Below are 21,867 nucleotides of genomic sequence, written 5' to 3'. Positions count from 1 at the left end.
TCCCGCCGGACGGAGGGAAGCCTCGCGAGCGTTGGGTGCTCAGCCTCCGGAGGCCCCACCTCCTTCCGGCTCGTGGCTGGTATTTGGCCCGCCCACCCCTCCCCCCGCCCCCCGACAGCTTCATTCCGCTTCCGGCTGGCGAGGCGCTGGGCTTCAGCGAAGTTGTCGCTACAGTGGTCGCGATGGGGAAGTCAGATTTTCTTACCCCAAAGGCCATCGCCAACAGGATCAAATCCAAGGGGCTTCAGAAGCTGCGCTGGTATTGCCAGATGTGCCAGAAGCAGTGCCGGGACGAGGTAGGCGGGCCTGGATGGGGCCCTGCTGGAGATCCAGGTTCAAGCCCCTGACACTGGGGGTGAGGGAGTGGATCTCAGGTCTCTAGTCGTGGGTTCCGCGCTGGGCGAGTCAGCTTCTCAAGTCAGTAGGGCCATCCTTACCTGCAGCCCTCATCCTAGGGGGACCAGTGGTCTCTAACACCTCATTCCTCCACGATCTTCCTCCAAAAATAAATGAAATAAGAAAAGGTTTTGCAGCTCTCGTAGACGTGATGCTACTCAAGCTGTCATGAAACGGGGGGCGTTGAATAGTGCAGCGCCGGATGCCTGGGGGAGAACAGTAACAATCATCTCTGACCTGACTCGACTCAAGAGAAACAGGATGGTTAGGATTCACACCTCTTTTCGGGATTAGATGAAAAAGGACAACTAAGCTCTGGCACACTACTCACCTAACAAGCGTTTATGGAGCACCTACAGTGTGTCGGGCCCAGGGTATTACTGTGGATAGGATCGTGGACGGGAGTCAGACTGTCAGAATCCTGAATCCCAGCCGCGCCACTTCCTAACTATGTAGTTTTGGCCACGTTGCTTACATTCCCTCTGCCTGTATGCTTATCTTGTAAAGTGGAAATAACAGTTGTACCTACCGGTAAGATTGTGAGTTTTAAATCAGTGAATTATGCGTTCAGTGGCTCAGGGGGTCTTTGGGCAGATATAGGAAGTTTTGTATGCCATACAATGGAGTTTATACTTTTTTTCATTAATGAGGTGGATGATAAAGCACCGTGAAGAATTGAGAGCAAGCTAGTGACAGGATCCTATTTTTCTCTGGAGACTGAGCTGGATTGGGTAGGTGCAGGGGAACATTGGGTAATTGGAAGAATCTACTCGAGTGTTTCTGCAGCGAGAGATGAGATACTTAAGTAGGACTTACACTGAATAGCACTGATGCAGTTTTTCCTTTTCATTTCTCTCCAGTTCTTTCTTTTTAATAGTCAAGGTGAAATTCCCACACAGAAAACTAGAAACTAGTACAGTGAACATTCATATATCCGTTACCCATATTTAACATTTTAAGCAACTTGCCTATCTTTACTTTTTTCAGAAATATTTTTTTAAAAGATTTTATTCATCTCTCTGACAGAGAGAGAGAGACAGCGAGAGAGGGAACACAAGCAGGGGGAGTGGGAGAGGGAGAAGCAGGCCTCCCGCTGAGCAGGGAGCCCGATGCGGGGCTCGATCCCAGGACCCTGGGATCATGACCTGAGCCGAAGGCAGACGCTTAACGACTGAGCCACCCAGGCGCCCCTCAGAAATATTTTAAAGTAAGTTGCAAATATCGGGATATTTCATCTCTGAATACTTAGGTATTTAAATACTTAAATACCTAAGTATTCTAAGATATTTGGATATTTTTCAAAATAGCCACGATGAACATCATCCCACACAACAAAATTAATAAAAATTCCCTTATGTCATCTGATACACACTCCATATTCACATGTCCTCACTTGTTCCCACAAATGCTTTTTTAAAAGTTATTTTCAAACCAAGATCGAATCAAAAGCTATGAATTGGATTTATTATTTGGACTTTAAAAAATAGATTTTTTTTAAGAGCATTTTTAGGTTCACAACAATAATGAGCGGAAGGTACGGAGATTTCCCATACACACTCAGGCCTCACGTATATACAACTTCCCCAGGATCAGCATCTTGCAAAAGAGTAGTACTTTTGTTACAATCTATAAAGTTACATTGACACATCATCATCACCAGAGTCTTTAGTTTATAGTAGGGTTCACTGTTGATGTTGGATGGTCTATGGGTTTGGACAAACATATAATGACACATATATCCATCACTGTAGTATCATACAGAATAGTTTTGTTTCCTTAAAAATTTCTGCAGTTGGTTATTAGGGCTTTTATTTCTCTCTCAATTCTAAACTGAGTATAGAACCCACTTCCCTCACCCTTCCTTCTGCCCCCCTGAAACCCAATTATTTTTCTTTTTTTTTAGTTGATTTTTTTATATGCCTATAGTTGACACACATTACACACACATTACATTAGTTCCATTAGTTTCAGGTGTACAACATAATTTATACCTTATGCATATACAAGTTTATACCTTATGCTGTGTTCACCACAAGTATAGCTATCATCCGTACCATACAACATTATTAATATACCATTGACTATATTCCCCATGCTATCTTTTTTTTTTTTTAAAGATTTTATTTATTTATTTGACAGAGAGATAGAGAGAGAGCGCAAGTAGGCAGAGTGGCAGGCAGAGGGAGAGGGAGAAGCAGGCTCTCTGCTGAGCAGGGAGCCGGACATGGGGCTCAATCCCAGGACCCCAGGATCATGACCTGAGCCAAAGGCAGCTGCTTAACTGACTGAGCCTAAATCAGAATGTAACTACTACCTTTACATTTTTGTAGAATGGCTTCAAATGTCACTGTATGTCCGAATCTCATCAGAGACAACTCTTGCTGGCTTCCGAAAATCCTCAGCAGTTTATGGATTATTTTTCAGAGTAAGTAACTTGAAGACATCCTTTTCTCATAAGCTTTATTGAGTTGGACATTTAGTAGATGCTTAGTATTTTCTATATTGGGAGCTGTGTTTATTCCTTACACATTAACACAATAGCTGTATTCTCCTGTGCTCAGGTTTTGTTTTCCTTTGACAGTTTATCAGAGTATGAAATTGTTGCAAAAGTGGTTCTCACAATTTAGTCTTGCACTTCAAGCATAAAAAACTCTCTTTCTAACTCAGTTGTGGCTCAGAGCATAGCTCTGGAGTCAGACTACCTACCTTAAACCTGCAAATCCAGGCTTCTCTACTCATGAGCTGTGTGACTGGCTGAACCACTTACATTTGTTTGTGCTTTTGTCTGCTCATCTGTAAAATGGGACTAAAAACAGCAGCGTCTTCCAAGCGTTTGCTTTATTTTCTAGAGCTTATATAGAGATTAATGAGTTAATACTTTTAAAGTGTTTAGAAGAGTACCCAGTACTCGATTAATAGCTGTTAATTATTATTACTATTAATGTTTAGTTTCCTAGCTCTTTCTTTCCAAAGTTCTAGGATGGAGCGTTGACATCAGGCCAGTAGCGTGGGATTGAGCCGAGGGACAGGAGAAGAGCTCTTAAGGAGGCCGAGAGTGGACTTAGCACTTAAGCACCCTTAAAAATTATTGAAGAGCCCCAAAGAGTTTTTGTTTATGTTTGATATTGATATAGTGCTATTTGTAAGTTAGAGATTAAAAATGAAAAAAAATTAATGTATTTATTAATTTATTTAAAATAATAATAAACCTATTACATGTCAAAATAAATGAATTTTTTAATTTAAAAAGCCCATATTTTCTTTTTTTTTTAAACCTCTATTTTCTAAAACAAAAAAGTAAGAGTGGCACTGTTTACATTTTTGCAAATCTCTCCAATGTCTGACTTAATAGGAGACAGTTGGATACCACAATTGCTTCTGCATTCAGTCTGTTTCAAAATGTTTTGGGAAGCACTTAAAGAAAGCCCACCCTGTTCATAGATGTATAGCTGGAAGGGGGGAATATTTTAATAGCCTTTTTCAGATAATTTTGCATGTTCTTCTTTGATACTACATCAAAACAACGGCATGGGAGTTTTTTAAACTTTTTTCTTTAATATTTATTTATTATTAATTTAGAGAGTGTACACACCTGTGCATGAGTGGGAGGATGGGCCGAGGGGGGAGAGAATCCACAAGCAGACTCTCCGCTGAGGGTGGAGCCCAACGCAGGGCTCGATCATGACCGGAACCAAAATCAAGAGTCAGCGGTTCAACCGACTGAACCACCCAGGCTTCCCTGGCATGAGTAGTTTCTTAAAGATCAGTTGCAGTGTGGAATCTGAAACCATATCAGCAAACTTTTTATATTCTATTACATTATGATCTCTCGATCTTTCACTTTAAATGGATCTCGTACCCATGCATGATTTTATATCATCATGCATTGGTCATTTGGAAAATATTGGTTCACTGAGTATTCTGAATGGTGACACATTTTGTTACACAGTAGCTATAAAATCATATTTATTAATGTGAGCATCAGTGTCATCGGAAATGTCTTTAAGTTTTGGGACGTATGTCAAACTCACAGTGACTGATGCTAGTTTACCAGATTCAAATTTTTGCTCGAAAGCTCAAATTTTATCATTGGCAACAAATACCAGCCATCGTTTTCCTTGATATGACGAGGCTCCCTTTGTTTATGTTTGAGGAAATGTCTACTAAATATCCAATTTGGAATAATCATGATTGATTTGTCAGTCATTCTTTCCAATAAAAATGGTGCTCCGTGAAAAAAGGTAGTTCAGTGCAAACCTCAAACAATTGCACAAGTGCTTTGCTCAAGACAATCACTGTCCAGCAACAGAAGTGGTTTACTCATAATCCCATTTCATCACATAGGATAGTGGACAGAGGTAGCCCCACAGGTTGAGATTTAATCCTGTTACTGATACTGCTTTGTCAAGGACATTCTCAATGAGCCTGGCATTGACTTTCACTGAGAGCGCCTGCCCATGAAGAAGACCTGGGCCGCTAGTCCAGGTGGCCTCACTGCGTACTGCCTGGACTTGGCTAAGATGCCAGCAGGTTCTCCCTGCATGGCTTTCGTGCCATCAAGGCAAGTAGCACAGTGTAAAAGGGCAGAAGGGATTTATCTGTGAACCGCCTAAGAACATCTGGAATACACTGGCTACATGTGCCACATTTGGGGAAATATCAGTCTGGCCAGAGCCATCCACACTGGAGCTTTCCTCTCTACGCCTGTCCACTTGTCCTCGGTAGCTGCCCTCTGCTTCCGCCAGCCCCCTGGAGGGTCGCTTGTGCCTCTTTCCATCTTCCTTCTATCTTTTCTCAGTGGATGGTGCTCTTAACTGTCCGTGAACGCCTCTCTGTTTTCCATTCTTTCCTACTCCTCCTCCCTCTGCTTACTTTTTTCCTTAACCCCCTGCCTGTCCCCCCAGCTCCTCAAATGCAAGAACGTTCTTCAGGACACCCGCTTGGCTTCCTTCCCTCCATAGTACAGGGGTTCCAGGAGTTCCATTATTCTTGCAGCTGTTAACCTTTGTGTTGGATGACTCCTAAATCTTACCGTTCATTCCTAACATCTGTCTTAAGGTGTAGATTTTTTTTTTCTCTGCACAGTTCTATGTTTCTGAAGGCTCTCTCAGAGCCAACATTTTAAAGCTAAAGGCAGTATTCTGCCCACCACACCTGCTTGTTATCCTGGGCTGGCTGATAACTGCCTACCCGGAATGCGAGGCTGGGAAGTCCCTGTTGTCAATTCTCCTCTACGGTGTCCTTTAAACTTGCATCCTCTCCATTCTCACGGCTCTAGTAATAATAGTTCTCATCATTTCTCAACTAAATTAATTCCATGAATTCCTCACTGGGCTCCCAGCTGCAGCTTCCGCTCCTCCCAGACGTGTTTTATGCTGCTGGATCACAAACCACTACACGCATCCGAATCACCTGCAGGGCTTGTGACCACAGTGGCAGGTTCTGAGTCAGTAGATCTGAGGTGGGGCTGGAGACTTGGCATTTCTATCTAGTTCCCAGGTGATGATGCCGCTGTGCTGGGGACCACACTTTGAGAATTCTTGTTCTATACTTTCCACAGGATTATCTTTCTAAATCACAGATTTTCACAGACTAATTCTGAAATAAATTATTTGGTGCTTTTCCACTGCACGCATAAAACCCACCCTCTTTACCATAACATTCAAGATACTTCAAAGATTAGCCCTACCAGTATTTTCCAGCTGTTGTCTTCCACCCCTGCCCCATTATTCTATTCTGTTCAATCCCACTGTGTCCCTCATTTCTATCTACTCTTAACATTAGCTCAATTAGATTATCATTTCCCAGATGTGGTGCTTTCATGTCTCTCTGCCATCTGGGAATGGCCTCTTCCTCTTCACCTCTAAAGTCCTATTTATACTTCACTGCACATATTAGAGATCCCCTCTGGGCATCTCCCTCGACTCCCCTGATACTTTGTTATATCTCTTTTGCAGTTTGATTTCTGTTATGATTGCTTCTGCTAGATTGTAACCTGGGTCAAGATTCCTGTTTTATTCACCTATGTTTACCTAGCACTTAGCACGGTACTCAGTTCAGAGGGACACGGTAAGTGCCAATTGCCTGTGGAATAGGGAAGTTTTGTTACCAGGTGTTGTACGCAAACAAGGAATCGTGGAACACTACATCAAAAACTAATGATGTACTATATGGCGACTGACAACGTCATAAAAAAAAAAAAAGAAGAAGAAACTGCGTTATTATGCCACATTCAGTAGCACTAAGAGACTTGATGAAGGAACCTCTGCAAAGATGTTTAGTCAGTTTGGTTACGGCTGCTCCAGTTTCAACTCCAGACTGACTTTTAACTATAGTTCTTAAAAGTTACACTCTTTTGGGATTCCTTCCTTTTTCAATTTTTAAAGGTTCGTAATAGATATTCACATGGATGTCTTGTATATCATTTGGGCATTCACACTGTATGCTGGCTTACATTTCAGGAAGATGATGCTTTATATTTGTAGAATTACCATAATGCTCTCTTTCCTTTCCTTATCAGGGAATTCCGAAATGACTTCCTAGAACTTCTCAGGAGACGCTTTGGTAAGCATCCGAGTATTGTGCATATAACAATGTCATAATCTTATAACCTGCGCAGGATTGACAGTGTCGTATTTTGTTCTTAGGCACTAAGAGAGTTCACAACAACATCGTTTATAATGAGTATATCAGCCATCGAGAGCACATCCATATGAATGCCACTCAGTGGGAGACTCTGACTGATTTTACTAAGTGGCTGGGCAGAGAAGGTAAGAATAAGACAGGATTTAAATAGTTGTTACGTGGCTCCAATGCAGGGAGAGAGAATTGTCATAGTTTCTGTGTAAATTTACAGAAACAAGGATGAGTAGGGCAATTAAAAACTCGTGGACAGGAGCAGAATCTTCCAGGATTGATTTCATTTGTTACACTTGAATATGAGTGTCTGGAATGGTTCTTTTGATAGTTCAAAGATGTATCACCGAAGCATCCTCTCATTTGGGGTAAGAATTATTATCAGTCCTTCCTTTTTTATCGCTGTATTCATTTTACTTTCGGAAACTTTTGTTACCCCGCTTAAGGAGGTTTTTATTTATTTATTTTTAAAAAACATTTATTTGTTTATTTTAGAGAGAGAGAGAGAGTACAAGCGGGAGGGGCAGAGGGAGAGTCTGAAGCAGACTCCACACTGAGCAGGGAGCCCGTAGGGCTCGATCTCAGACCCTGAGATTACAACCTGAGCCGAAATCATCCAGGCACACCACAAGCTTTTTAACATTTTGTTTCAGTTTATTCCATTTCTGATCTTCCTAGGCTGAAGCTAGGGAGAAGAGAGGAGAAAGAAATTTTCTGTCAATGTATTACTTATTCAGTGTGTTACTTTATTCCATTGTATGGGGAAAATTTCTACTTAGTAAGTTAGCAGAATATCATGTACTCCTTGTATGTTAAATACTTAGAAACAGTTAAATAAGCGAGGTAATACTTCTTTCGTGTGTTTCCCTTGCTTAAATAGTTGACTTAACCTAGCTAGTTAAAAATCAGAATAATAATTTTTTCTGTTTAAGGAGATAAAATATTCTACTTAAAATACCTAAGTTTCATCAGCTGTGAATATGGAAAATTTGTGTGCTGCATGAATTTGTGTATTTGAATGTGTTTGAATGAATGTATTTTTTTTAACTTTTTTAAATTAAATTTTATTTTATTATGTTCGTCACCATACAAAACTGAATGAATGTATTTGAATGAATAAGCACATGATGCAGAGATAGAACACATTTGTATTTACTTTTAGTTTTGATTGTATGCAAAAAATTTTTTTTTTTTTTTAAGGTTTGTGCAAGGTGGATGAGACCCCGAAAGGCTGGTATATTCAGTACATAGACAGGGACCCAGAAACTATCCGCCGGCAACTGGAACTAGAGAAAAAGAAGAAGCAGGACCTTGATGATGAGGAAAAAACAGCCAAATTTATTGAAGAACAAGTGAGAAGAGGTCTGGAAGGGAAAGAACAGGTGGGCAACAGTATCATTCTGGGAGGCAACAGAGAAAGGCTTCAGGAAGCAAAATTTTTAAGCATTGACTTGAATTTTGTAGGTCTTGTTCCTTAATTAAGAGAAGAAAGAACATGGCCAAGTATAAAAGCCCAGGTTTTGGAGTTGAGACAAATCTGGGTTCAATTCCTAACTTACTGACTCACGGTCTCGTAGAATTATATAATCTTCTAAACCTCGGTTTCCTTATCCCTAAGGCAGAGGCGATAGCCAATGGGGAAGACAGAGCAGATCACATTACTGGGCTGGAATTAACGTAGTGCTGGAGTTAAACACAGTGTGGGAACCTATAGGGCCAGCATTTACCCCATTCTGGGGAGGATGCAGAGTATCTGAAGGTAGATACAACCTCTGGGCTTGATGAATCAATGGGCAAAACCCAGACAAATGGGGGAAGGAAGACATGGTTCAGGTGGTTCAGATGTTGGAATAACTAGAGTAAGGCATTTATTTTAACAAATATTTATTGGGTACCCCCTTCTTCTAGGCCTTCTTCTAGGCACTGGGGATAGAGCAGTAAACAGAAGGTAAAAACTCGCTGCCTCATGGTGCTTACATATCAAAAGTACAGGAAAATATAACCTAGTATATATGTGAAACTACTAGCCATTTAGTATTTTTAAAAAGCTTCTTGTGGTATAAGATACATGTGATAAAGTGTATGATGGGCGTTAATCTTAAGGTGACAGCTCAGTGAAATTTTACACATGTATGTGTCTTTAGCAGGATGGATGGAAGTAGATGGATGGATAGCCTATGTAGTGACCCACCAGATCAAGAAATAGACCATTTCCAGGGGTCATAGTCATCCCCAGTTAATAGTCCCCGTCCCCCAAGAAGGAACCAGGGTTCTTCTGGTACCACTGTTGATTATCTGTTAGTGTGTTTGTGAACTTTGTAGAAATGTGATCATACCATATACTCTCTGTCTGGCTTCTTTAACTTAAACAGAAGTTCTTTATGTTTCCTGTACCTATATTCTTTCCTATCAGTGTTTAACTCTTTTTTAAAAAGTGATGTTTGCTATTCCATTTTATGAACGTCACACAATTTATCCATTCTCCTTTTGAGAAACATGTGGATTGTTTTCAGTTTTTGGCTATGGTGAATACAGCTGCTCTGATCATTAGTGTACATGTCTTATAGAAGCTGTTTTGTACAGAGAGATGCAGGAAGTAGTCGGCAATAAGAAAGTAAAGATCCGTTCATGAGTCAACTTTTATACCATGTTAGTTGACCTCCTTGATAAGTGATGGGTGTGCATGTGTATTATGGTACTCTTTCCATATCCGTGTATTCATATGCGTGTATTCACACAGCCTTTTAGGAGTTTTCTGTATTAAATTAAAATAACAATGGTTATTAAACTGCTGTAACGTGTCAAATTTAAACCCTTGCCTAAGATTGAAAGTTCTTTATTCTTGAAATTCTTCTCTTACCTTTTTCATTTTAAACCTCTGCTTTCAATAGAGGGAAAATGGTAATTTCCTATTGTGGAAATTAAGAAGGATCACATCATGTACAGAGGAAATTGGTTTACTTTTTGGAATAGCATTGTTTTTTAACATTTTAGCGTAATTCTACTAAAGCCTTCAAGTTAATTCGTACTTTTCAAGTATAAATAGCATCTTCCCCTAAAAGGCAGTGGAAGTCCTACTGATCAGTGCTTCCTCATCGCACTCTTAAATATTATAAATTTTTAAAAAGCAACATCATGTGTTTCGCCTTCCTTTGTGAGATCCTAATGGAGAAAGAATATCTCAGCAGGATCTCAAGAACAACATTTTTATTAATAGAAAAAACAATCAACATTTGTTAAATCAACATTTATCAAACACTATTGCAGGCATTATGCTAAATGCTTTCTTTATGACATCCCTACATATGCATATTATTCCCATTTTAAAGACAGAATAGTTGAGGTACAGGGAGATCATGAGATTGACAGGTGATGAAGCTAATAATGTGCAGAGGTGGGTTTGACCTGCAGTTCTGTCTGAGTTCGTTTTAGGCTCTTGATCTTACACTAAACTATCCCACAGTATAGAAGTGTTTTGCTTTTTAAAGTAATCCTCTAGCTAAAATTCTTTTTTTCTTTTTTTAAGATTTTATTTATTTATTTGAGAGAGCAAGTGAGAGAGAGCATGAGCAGGGGAAGGGAGAGGGAGAAACAGACTCAATGCAGGGCTCAATCCCAGGACACTGGGACCATGACCGGAGCCGAAGGCAGATGCTTAACCGACTGAGCCACCCAGGTGCCCCATCCTCTAGCTAAAATTCTTAAGGTTTATTGTTTTATGTTGCTTCCTGTTTAAATTATAGTAGAAATAAAAATGTAAGTAGTCTTCTGAGATGTGGTACAGAGAAGCCACTTTTTTCCCCTTTAGAATAATTCTTAGTTGAAGAATATTTGCAGTACATATAATTTCTTAACAAGCTCTTAATCATTTTATTTTTTTATTAAGATTTCATTTATTTATTTGAGAGAGCGAGAGAGAACGAGCAGGGGGAGGGAGAAGCAAACTCTCCGCTGAGCAGAGAGCCCGATGCGGGACTAGATCCCAGGACTCTGGGATCATGACCTGAGCCGAAGGCAGATGCTTAACCGGTTGACTGAGCCATCCAGGTGCCTGGATTTTCATCATTTTAGAGCTGCATGTTGGAGCTGCCTTGCAACATGGGTAGCAAGTCATAATTGGGACTATTGAATATTGATAGTAAATGCACTGTGAACCAAACCTTCATACTCTTTTTTTTTTTTTTTCCTTTTAGGAGGCTCCTATTTTTACAGAATTAAGCAGAGAAAATGATGAAGAAAAAGGTGGCTTTACTTTTTTTCTTATTCTTCTTTTAATATGGATGATTTTATATTGGCTCTGCCAAAAACTAGCACCATGTTTAGGGGCAAGACGTATAATCTGTCTGGATTGCATTGTTTTTACCAATTTATGAAAAGGTAACAATAAATCAGGTAGGATGCTTTCAGCTGCAAGTAACAAAACCGACCAAAATTAGCCTAAATAATAAGGAAATACCTTGCCGGAACAAGAGTCCCAGAGGTAGGGCGGTTCTGGATGCCAGGCCATCCATCAGGAGCTGGACACAAGGTGGTGGTAGGCACTTTCAGCCATCGTATGCACACCCAACAATGTCCAGAGGATGACAGAGAGCATCTCTTCTGGAGTCCCCCGTGAGCAGGAAAACTTTTCCTAGGAGACACTCCTCCAGGCAGCAGACTTCCTTTTGAATATCACTGGCCAGTCCATATCAGCCTCCACCTCAAGAATAGGCACTGGGAAAGGAAGTGGCATCATTTTGATTGGTTTAGAGCAAAAGAACCTTACTATTTACCTCCGGAAGCCCCCCACCTCCTAATCCCATCACTTTGGGCATTAGGTTTTCAACATACCAGTTTTAGGGGGATGCAAACATTCAGACTCTATCATCCTCCAAGCCATGCGTGAGAGGTGTAAGAAACAAAATTGGAGTCCTGTCCCCTTAGCACGGGGAGAGGGGGCCCGTGGAGACGGGGAGCGGCCAAGGCAGTCCCCTATAGCTTGATCATATGTAGATCTTTCCCAGCTCTGTGAGCATCCATTCAGTATTATCTGCGGGAATTCATCATCTCTGGGTAGGAGCATTCCAGCTCTCATTTATTCAAAATGTCTGTGAGCTTTCTTTGTGGATACATTGTGGTGTCTTATCTGATAAGTTTTATAAGTTTCCTGAAATATATATACACGCACACACACACATTATATATATATATAATACATATGATGAAATATACATGTAAAAAAATACATCTTTTTTTTTCTTCCAGTTACATTTAATTTGAATAAAGGAGCATGTAGTTCAGCAGCAACGTCATCCAAATCAAGGTGAGCTCCATGAACATACATCTTAGAACCTGAGAATTTTTGTGAGATATTGATTACTACACTTTCAAAGCGCAGGATTGTGAATTATTTTTTTCTGGTTGTAATTTTCTTCTTTGTCTCATTTTTGTTTGATGGTGGTTTTCTTTTGTTAGCACCTGTCTTTTTCCTTACCTGCCCGTGATACGATGCTTCTGAGGAAAGGCATATTTTGATTAAATGCCTCACATGACAAGTGTTTGCTTTTCTCTGAGTCCTTCTCCGCTTAGTGGCTCCCCTAAGCTATTGCAGTGCTATGGATTTTTCTATCACAGCCCGCTCACCAAGTTTAAATATTAGCTTGGGTATACAGTTTTTGTTCTGCCTACTGTGTTAAGATTTTGTGAGAACAGAGACTAGGTTATTCACCCGCCTTCTTAGGCCCTGGTAAAGTATAAATGCACCAGAAGGCACGTACTCGTAGTTGTGCTCCCGGCTGCCTGGTGTAAGTAGCTGAGCAGGGCCTGACCAAGCTTTTCTATAAAAGGCCACATAGTAAGTATTTCAGACATGATTGGCCGGTTGTCTTTGTCACAGCCACTTGACTGCCGTCGGAGTGAGAAAGCAGCCGCAGACAATGTGCCAACAAATGCACGTGGCTGTATTCCAATATGATCTTACTTCTAAATACAGGCGGCAGGCTGCATTTGGCCCTCAGGTTGGAGTTTGCCAAACCCTGACATAGCATGTGGTCAGGTTGGTTCTGTTCCCTTTTCATGTTTTCTTCTCTTGCGGTTCTTATCTGTTTTTTCACCAAATATTTATTCACGATCTGTGATGCGCAACGTGTCCAGTTTGGTTATGGAGATTCAAAACAAAACAAAACAAAACGGTAAGATATTCAGGAAGGTGCCTTCCCAGCGTCTACCAGAATTTCGTTTTGAGTTGGCCAATATTTATTTTACTTAGTATTTTATTTATTTGTTTTTATTTTTATTTTTTTAAATATTTATTTATTTGAGAGAGACAGAGATAGAGAGAGCCCGAGCAGGAAGGAGGGGGAGAAGCAGACACCCTGCAGAGCAGGAAGCCCGATGCGGAGCTTGATCCCAGGACCCCGGGACCATGACCTGAGCAGAAGGCAGATGCCCAACCATCTGAGCCACCCAGGCGCCCCTTTACTTAGTATTTTACGTGTTGTTTATTTAAGACCTAACTCAGTTTTCTTGGTTAAGTTATAGGCTAGTGCTTCTTGGCACAGCTAGAAAAGTGGCCAGGAGAAGTGAAGGAAATAGAGGAGCAATGTATAACTGCTTCTCTGGGCTTGCCAGAGATCTTCACTTTGATCTAAATGCTTCAGAATTGATACCTACATTAGATACCATGAAGGACATGGTTCATTGGGTCCCACATACAGTACATTTGAAAAGAAAATTCTTTTCAAAATATTGGTAGGATATGACCTGGAAGACAGAGTCAAATATATCCAGTCACACACGCCTTATGGTTTTAGACCTGTACGTGTTTCTCTCCGTTCTCCTTTATTATTTGTTATTCCTGAGTGTAGGTAAATGTTAAAATTGGTCCCAGTGGCCCCCAAATTGGTCTCCCTTGTATTAGTTTTCTATGGCTGCTGTAACAAATTACCATAAACCAAGTGTCTTTTTTTTTTTTTAAGATTTTATTTATTTATTTGAGAGAGAGCAAAGTGAGAGAGAGAGCACGAGCAGGGGGAGGAGGGGTGGAGGGGAAGAAGGCTCCCCACCGAGCAGGGAGCCCAATGGGGGGCTCGATCCCAGGACCCTGGGATCATGACCTGAGCCAAAGGCAGATGCTTAACTGACTGAGCCATCCAGGCACCCCAAACCAAGTGTCTTGAAACAACAGAAATGTGTTCTGTCTCTGGAGGCCAGAAGTCTGAAGTCAGTATCCCTGAGCCAAAATCAGTCCGCATGCAGGGCGGCACTTCCTCTGGAGGCTCTGGGCGGAATCCTGTCTTTGCCTTGCCCAGCTTCTGGTGGCTTCTGGAGTTCTTTAGCTTGTGGCTGCATCCTTCAGTTTCAGAAGCAGTGTCTTCACATTTCTCTTTGCTCTATCTTCACGTAAAAGGATGCATGTGGTTGCATAGAGAGCCCGCTCAGGCAACCCAGGATAATCTCATCTCAGAATCTATAACTTAATCTCATTTGCAGAGACCCTTTTCCAAATAAGGTAACATTTATTAACTCCAAGGATGAGGACCTGTTATCTCGGGTCTGCTAGTTAGCCTTCTATAGCCTGATGCCAGGCTCTGATGTTACTAGTAAAAATAGTTTTATTTGACTAAGTTCTGTGAGTTCAGTCTCGAGTATCTATAATAACTCATATATAGTGTCTCAAATAATACAATGGAAAGACTCATCTAAATTTTCTTTTTCTGAGATTATGGTCCATTTTTATAGAGTTTGAGATTTATTTTCCTGTTGATTTATATCTCTTGTATATCTGAAACTCAGAATGAACAAAAGGATCTGGATATAAAAAATTGATACTTTAGATTATACGGAGGCACAAAGGTAAGCCCTGCTTCTCCAGTGTTTGAACAGAGGTTACTCAGTTTCCATTTCTCTTTTGTGGCTTCTCTTCTTTAATTGCGTTAGGACCCACTCCAGTTACTGAAAGCAGAAATCTAGGGCTGTTCTAGAAGCAAACGTTCCATTTCCAGTCTGTTCCCGTTCATTTCTTGCCTTGATTTGAGCCCCATCTTGCCCCGTCTCAATTTGTCAGCCTCCAATAGCGTCTTTGGGGAGGAAGGGTGTTACTGTTAGAGCAGGTAGTGTAAGATCAAATACAGTGCACAGCTGGGGCGCCTGGGCGGCTCGGTTGGCTAAGTGTCCGACTCTTGATTTTAGCTCAGCTCATGATCTCAGGGCCGTGAGACTGAGCCCCGCATCGGCCTCCCCACTTGGTCGGGAGTCTGCTTGAGATTCTCTCTCCCTCCCCCTCTGCCTCTCCCCCTCTGTGTGCTCATGCACTGGGGGGTGCTCGCTCTCTAAAAAAGTAAATTAATTAATTAATAATAATACACAGCTGAAAAAAATAGACTATTTTGTTTTGCATTTTACTTTAATGTTCATTATTGAGATTGATATTTAAGTTTCTACTCTTAAAATGATTTGTATAGGTATTCTTTTTTGACTCTAGTGTTTTTAGGATAGGGATTATCACTTTGAAAGCTTGGTAAAATTTGGTAAAATATTGTGCTAGTATCTTTTACAGGTGAGGGAATACTTTTTTACTACTGATTCAGTTTCATTATGGTCATTAGTTTATTCAACTTCTCGATATAATCTTGATCATACAAATTTCAATAATTCGTATAATTTTGATTTTTCTAGAATATTCTTTTTACCTAGGCTCTCAAATTTGCTATTTTATTAATCTTTTAGAATACCAACTTTTTGTTTTCTTGAAATTGTCATTTCTTTGGTTTCTGTGTTACTGACTTCTGTCCTTCATAATTTCTTCTGTCAACATTTCTTATATTCTTCCTTATTCATTTTAGCTCTAATAGAATCGTGATATTGCAAGCAGGAGGATCTTTCTAAATGTCTTTCTTTCACCTGCGGGATAACGTCATTTTTGTCCATGCTACTGATCCGGTGCCTCTCCCGCCCCTTGCCCTCCAGCTATGCTAAATTATTTGCCCCATCCTAAGTGAGCCACGGTGGCTCACCCTTTCTTGCCTTTACATGTTCTGTCCTTACTTCCCGGAATGCCCTTCCAGGTCTGTTCTCCCACCCTGTCGTGCGATCCTGATGGGCTGTTCTGTTTGTGTTTTTATCACCATTGCTTGTCACGCTGTATATATTTAATAAGGCCAAATAAATGTTCTTGATAGGAAACTTTCTTTCTCTTCAGTTTAGTTTTTTTGTGCGGTGACATACATATAACATAAAGTTGACCATTTTCACCATTTCTAAGCATACAGTTCGGGCGATTCATGTCACGTTGTGCAGCCGTCACCGGTATCCATCTCCCGGACTTTCTCATCAGCCCAAACTGAAACTCTGTCCCCATTAAATGCTTACTTCCCCATTTCCCGGTAGCCCCCAGGCCTCAGTAGCCTCTATTCTGCTTTCTGTCTCTGTGGATTGGACTATTCTAGGCTCCTCATAGGAGGAGAAGTCTACAGCGATTGCCCTGTTGTGCCTGGCTTCTTTCACCCGCTTTAATGTCTTCAGGGTTCATCCATGATGCGGCACGTGTTGGAATTTCCTTCCTTTCTAAGGCTGAATAATATCCTTTTGTATGTATGCACCACATTTGCTTCATCTCTTCATCAGTCGTTGGACATTCGAGTCACTCCCACCTCTGGGCGTTCATGAACCATGCTATTCTGAACATTGGTGTTCAGATACCTGTTTGGGTCCCTGCTTTCAGTCCCTTTGGATGGAGACCCAGCAGCGGAGGTGCCGGGTTGTATGATAGTTCTGCCTCGCTATTTGCCACAGCAGCTGCCCCAGTTGACATCCCCACCACCAGAGCGCAAGGGTCCCAGAAACAGAATCAGAACTTAGAAGTCTATTCAGAGGATTGAATTATGGGACAAAGCCCAGTAAGTGATTTTTCAAAAGGGTAAATGTAAAACGTTACAGTTCAGTGAACGAAGAATACCTGCCATGATGACCGAGTGGGGGAATCCTGACCTGGGCCCCCTGTACAGAAAAGTAGTGGTTGGGGGGGGTGCCTGGGTGGCTCAGTCGGTTAAGCAGCTGCCTTCGGCTCAGGTCATGATCCCAGGGTCCTGGGATCGAGCCCCATATCGGGCTCCCTGCTCCGTAGGAAGCCTGCTTCTCCCTCTCCCTCTGCCTGCCGCTCCCCCCTGCTTCTGCTCCCTCTGTCTCTCTCCCTCTCTCTCTCTCCCTCTGTCCCTGCTCCACCCCCTCCACTCATGCTTTCTCCCCTGAAAAATAAAAGCCTGAATAATAATTCTGTTGTTTTTCTGTTAATCACACCTTTTTCCTTGGTTATCTTCATGGTAGCTTTGTGCATGTATTTATCCTTTGTTCATCTTTTGCAAATATGACAAACTAAATGATTACACTGGTAAGATTAATTGAGATATTAACTGAGCATGTATTTTATGTGAGTCACAAGATAGCAACTCACTTTACAGGAAAAAAATAAGTATATACAAATATATACCCATTATTATATGTACAAATCATATATGCAAATGATTATAGTACAAGGTGACGTATGATACATGCTAGAAAGTGCTATGGCAGTTCAAACCCTCATGAAGAATGGATCTTAAAGAATTGGAACAAATAGAGATAATTGGAGAGATTGCGCTAGGTATAAAAGAGGCAGTTTGCAAAGGCATGAAACATGGCATGGCTCAGTCAGTAACGAGTTATTCAGAATGGCTGGTGTATACAGTAAGTCAGAGATAATATTCTTGGGCCAGTGGTGACAATTTTATACCACACTAAAAAGTAGAATTTACACTGTCAATTCTAGGCAGTTAGGAACGATCAGAAATTAGGTGACATGTTCAGATTGCTTTCAAAAAATAGAACTGACAGTAATTGCTAGACTTCTTTGCCAACCTCTTATTTAATCCTTGCAATTGAGCTCTGAGTTGGCTCACACTGTTATCCTCATTAATAGATGAGAAACTGAAGCTTAGAAAAGTGAATCACCCAAGGTCAGAAGCAGAAGCCTCCTTAGCCCCTGATCTGCCTAACCCCGAAGCCGGCACCCCACTGGTCTGTGCTGATCATGGTTGGCACTAAGTGAAGGGGTGAGGAGAGGGAAGAGGGCGTTAAGGCGGGAATGGTTACATGTTCTCATGCTGCTTAGGTCCTAGGTCCTCTGTTGTTTTGACTAATCTGTTGTAAATTAATCGTGTAACAAATTTCTTCTGTACTGTTCTACATGTTAGAAAGCCTTCTTCTATGCATTGGTTTTGTTAACAAGCATGGCTTTTCTTTTTACCAGTTCCTTGGGACCAAGCGCATTGAATACCATCGGGAATGCAGCATCAGTTAAACGAAAAGAATCTTCCCGGAGCTCAGCTCAATCAAAAGAAAAGAAAAAAAAGAAATCTGCCCTCGACGAGATCATGGAGGTATAGTTTACGAGCTGCTTATCGATGTGTTAGCAGTTAGAGGAATGACATAATTCAAACTAAGGAAAGTTTAGTCTCACCAATTCTTGGATTAATATAAAGTCAGAAAATGTATGCAGACTAGGTTAGGGGAAGGTAGTCTGGATGCAGTTCCATCTGGGTAGAGTTGGAATCCCTCATCACAAGTTTATTTTCGTGCCTCAGGTGCTGTGTTCAGAACTCTCCATGTGTTCATGGTCAGTGGAATTCAATCAGAAGGACCTGGGCGGTCACTGCAGCTAAAAACAAAAGCTCTGTTTCTCTTCTGTGGCTCTGTAAAATTGTCATCCTCCGTGGATTCCTCCCACCAGCCTCTGTTCTTCTCTTGCCTCTGACTTTGCTTACCACCTCCTAGCCAGCAGCAGGAAGCGATGACGTAGTTTTCATTTGACTTTACCTAATGGCTAAGCCTATGTGACAAATCCTTGAAAACCCGTGATTTAAGATTGAGGACCACACTTTGGCTCTAAATCTACTTGCACCTCTAGAGCTGTTCTGAATCTTCCTCTTTCCCTTTCCACACATAACCTTACCTTATCAATACATTTATGAAGTAAGTAGAAAGGAGAAGAAGGACAGGTGAAGAGAAAGAAGAAATGGATAGAAGAAGCTGACTTGTTTTTTCCTGTAATATCATTTCCTCTAATCTCCCCAACCTTCCTCTTTATTTGTGAAGGGATAGAGACAACTCTTTGGTCTTCCCCATTTCTGGGTGCTCTTATGATACAGGGCGGTCTAAACAGTTGAGAGTGTAATATAAAATGTGTACACTAAGAGATGTGGTTGCTCTGTCACTGAACATATACTGAGTCGCTGTTGTGTGCTGGGCATTGTGTGAGGTCCTGTGTCTGTGTAGTAGGGAGAAAAATACAGTCCCGCTGTGTCATGGGGCTTTTGCTCTAGTAGGAGAGACAGTTCATGAACAAGTGAACGAGTGAGTAAGTTATTACAAAACGCTAAGTGCTAAGGAGGTCTGAGGGCGGGCCATGAGGGGTAGCTTGTGAAAAGGTGCCAAGGCAGGAAAGACCTTGAATTCAGGCGCCTGAAGGAAAGGTCCATGTGGCTGGAGCATGGTGAGTGTGAGAGTGGTAGCATTTGCAGTTTGAGAGAGAAGTTGGAGCAACATCTTAGACGTCTCAATAGTCCATGACAGGAGGTTCCTGAATCTCATTCAAAGTAAAATGGGAAGCCAGACCTACCTGCCTTGTAAAACCTGCTAAATTTAGAATGTTCTTTGTTAATACTGGAAAGTTGGAGACATTAAAATGGAATTTATTATTAACCAAAGAATTGTAGCGTCCTGTCCCACTGAAAGTTGGGACTTCAGGTTCACTGACGGCCATCGAGAAAGAAAAAGGCGTGATGTGGCTCCTCAGCACTCTTTGTTTGGACACCCTTGTGCTTACATCTCTCGTGGTTATGTTTTTCTTGCCCTACATTCACAAGATTTATTATCCTTATCATACAGAGCAGCCCCTTTTGGCCATCACTGTAGGACTAACCGTGCTGTGCAAAATTGGTTTAAAGTGTTGTGTTTTTACCACATGAACATGTTGCTTGTTTCCCAGCTTGTGACAGGCACACAAGGGAAGTGGGGAAATGGCGATGTAGCGTTGGCATGTGGCCTTGCAGTCTTGACTAAGTAGAGGTCGCTTGTGTTTATTTTCTTGGCCAGTTGACGTGCTTTATCACATATTTTTGTACATCCAAGTATGTGTGTGTGTGGTTTTTTTTTAAAAGATTTTATCTTTAAGTAGTCTCAACACCCAATGTGGGGCTCGAACCCACAACCCCAAGATCAAGAATTGCATGCTCCACCAACTGAGCCAGCCAGGCGCCCCCCCCCACCAAGTGGGTTTTTTTTTTCTTTTAATAAAAAATTAATTGCAAAAAATGTTTATTTGTATTTGTCAGAGCTTGTAAATTACACGGATCGCCTTTGAGGCATATGTTTTATGGTGTTCATTTGCTACACAGAATGGTATTTGAAATAAATTGAGGATTTTAAAGAGAGAATTCTGTATCTTCTGTGTTCTACAGATAGAAGAGGAAAAGAAAAGAACTGCCCGGACAGACCACTGGCTACAGCCTGTACGTATTCAGTTGAAGCTTCTTATTTCCTGAATGCTTTTAAAAAAGTGAATCATGTAAAGAACATTTGGTATAAATGACTGAATTTCTCAAATATACTTAAATCATACGGATAGATCTATAACATTCATGACTTTTCTTTTTATCTGATCTTAAATGATCAGCTGCACCTGTATTGGAGAGTTACTTCACGTTTATAGGCTGGTAAGATTTCTTGAGTTTAATGCCAGATTCATTTGTGGACATCTTGAATTTAAGCCTGTAATTATTTCCAATTTTGCTATAAGACAAGGGTTGTGTTTTCAGAAACGGGACTGAAAGGTAGAATTGTGAATGCCGAAGCACTTGTTTTCAACTTACAGCTTATTGAACTTAGAATCTCCCTTTAGGTACTTTGTTGGAAAAAGCCGGTTTTCATTTTACAAACTCAAGTAGAGCTTTGTATTTTATTGTAGATTTATTATTGCTGTTATTTTAAGATAATAATTTTGAAACAGTTAAATAATTTTAAACATTATTATTTATTGATGCTCTGTTTTGAACCTAGATGTAAAGTTTTCGCAAGACGCTCAGGGTGCGTTTGTTAAAGCTTCTAAAAGAAGCTGGTTTGATCAATAATAGGAGACTGAAAAGTAGTGAGAATATGTGTCATTTAGATAATTTTGATGCAAAAAGTAAGATTAACAATAACCTAGAAGGTCATGAAGTCCAGAGTTCTCATTCAGATCTTCAGAGTCCTGCTCCCTCTAAGCAGGAAAACAATTTCGTTTCCATGTCTTAGTTTGTGGTTCTGCATGGGAGGCATTTCTACATGGTGCCCAAGTGAAGGCTCAGGAAGCAAGTTAGCTAACATGAAAATACTTGCTGCTTTACATCGCAAATGAGTCCTTTGTATGAACTACTTCCAACGAATTCTTCTATCAGCCCTATAAGGTAATTCCTGTTGTAATTCCCATTGTAGAGGTGAGAAAACTGAGGCATCAAGCATTTGAGTAATTTCCCCAAGGTCATAGAGTAAGCCCTGAGCCAGGATCTCCCTGGCAATCTGATTCAGTAGGTTGTGCTCTCAACTGGTCAACAGACCTGCGTCCTGGGGTGTCTCAGGTGCCTTGACTCCCCGTCTCTGAGTACAGGTTGAGTCAAGATCAGTAAAGGCTGGACCTGAAGGGAAGAAACCACCCCTGTATTGTTTCGTTTTCTCCATTCCAGTAGCTAGCATAAATATTAATAGTTTGATTATTGGTTATGAAAATGTAATCAAGAATTTTGCTGAAAGCAGTCGTTCTTACCCAGAGAGTAATTCACAAATTTT

At 41.0% G+C, this 21,867-nt stretch overlaps 1 protein-coding gene across 1 annotated transcript in view; it reads left to right on the top strand.

Moving 5' to 3' along the window:
• The first annotated feature begins 121 nt into the window (after positions 1-121).
• The window catches only part of KIN (Kin17 DNA and RNA binding protein), a 30,348-nt gene continuing 8,602 nt past the window's right edge, over positions 122-21,867 (top strand). Inside the window, exons 1-9 of the mRNA XM_036114359.2 lie at positions 122-296; positions 2,727-2,821; positions 6,917-6,960; positions 7,044-7,166; positions 8,233-8,414; positions 11,226-11,274; positions 12,277-12,334; positions 18,296-18,425; positions 20,505-20,555. Coding sequence (XP_035970252.1) covers positions 183-296; positions 2,727-2,821; positions 6,917-6,960; positions 7,044-7,166; positions 8,233-8,414; positions 11,226-11,274; positions 12,277-12,334; positions 18,296-18,425; positions 20,505-20,555 — 846 coding nt within the window. The 5' untranslated portion in view covers positions 122-182. The remainder of the gene's footprint in view (positions 297-2,726; positions 2,822-6,916; positions 6,961-7,043; positions 7,167-8,232; positions 8,415-11,225; positions 11,275-12,276; positions 12,335-18,295; positions 18,426-20,504; positions 20,556-21,867) is intronic.

The sequence above is a fragment of the Halichoerus grypus genome, chromosome 6 (genome assembly GCF_964656455.1).
Source record: "Halichoerus grypus chromosome 6, mHalGry1.hap1.1, whole genome shotgun sequence".
NCBI classification, from domain to species: domain Eukaryota; kingdom Metazoa; phylum Chordata; class Mammalia; order Carnivora; family Phocidae; genus Halichoerus; species Halichoerus grypus.
Note: the sequence above shows the minus strand (reverse complement) of the source record. Positions and strands in the feature narration are given on the sequence as shown.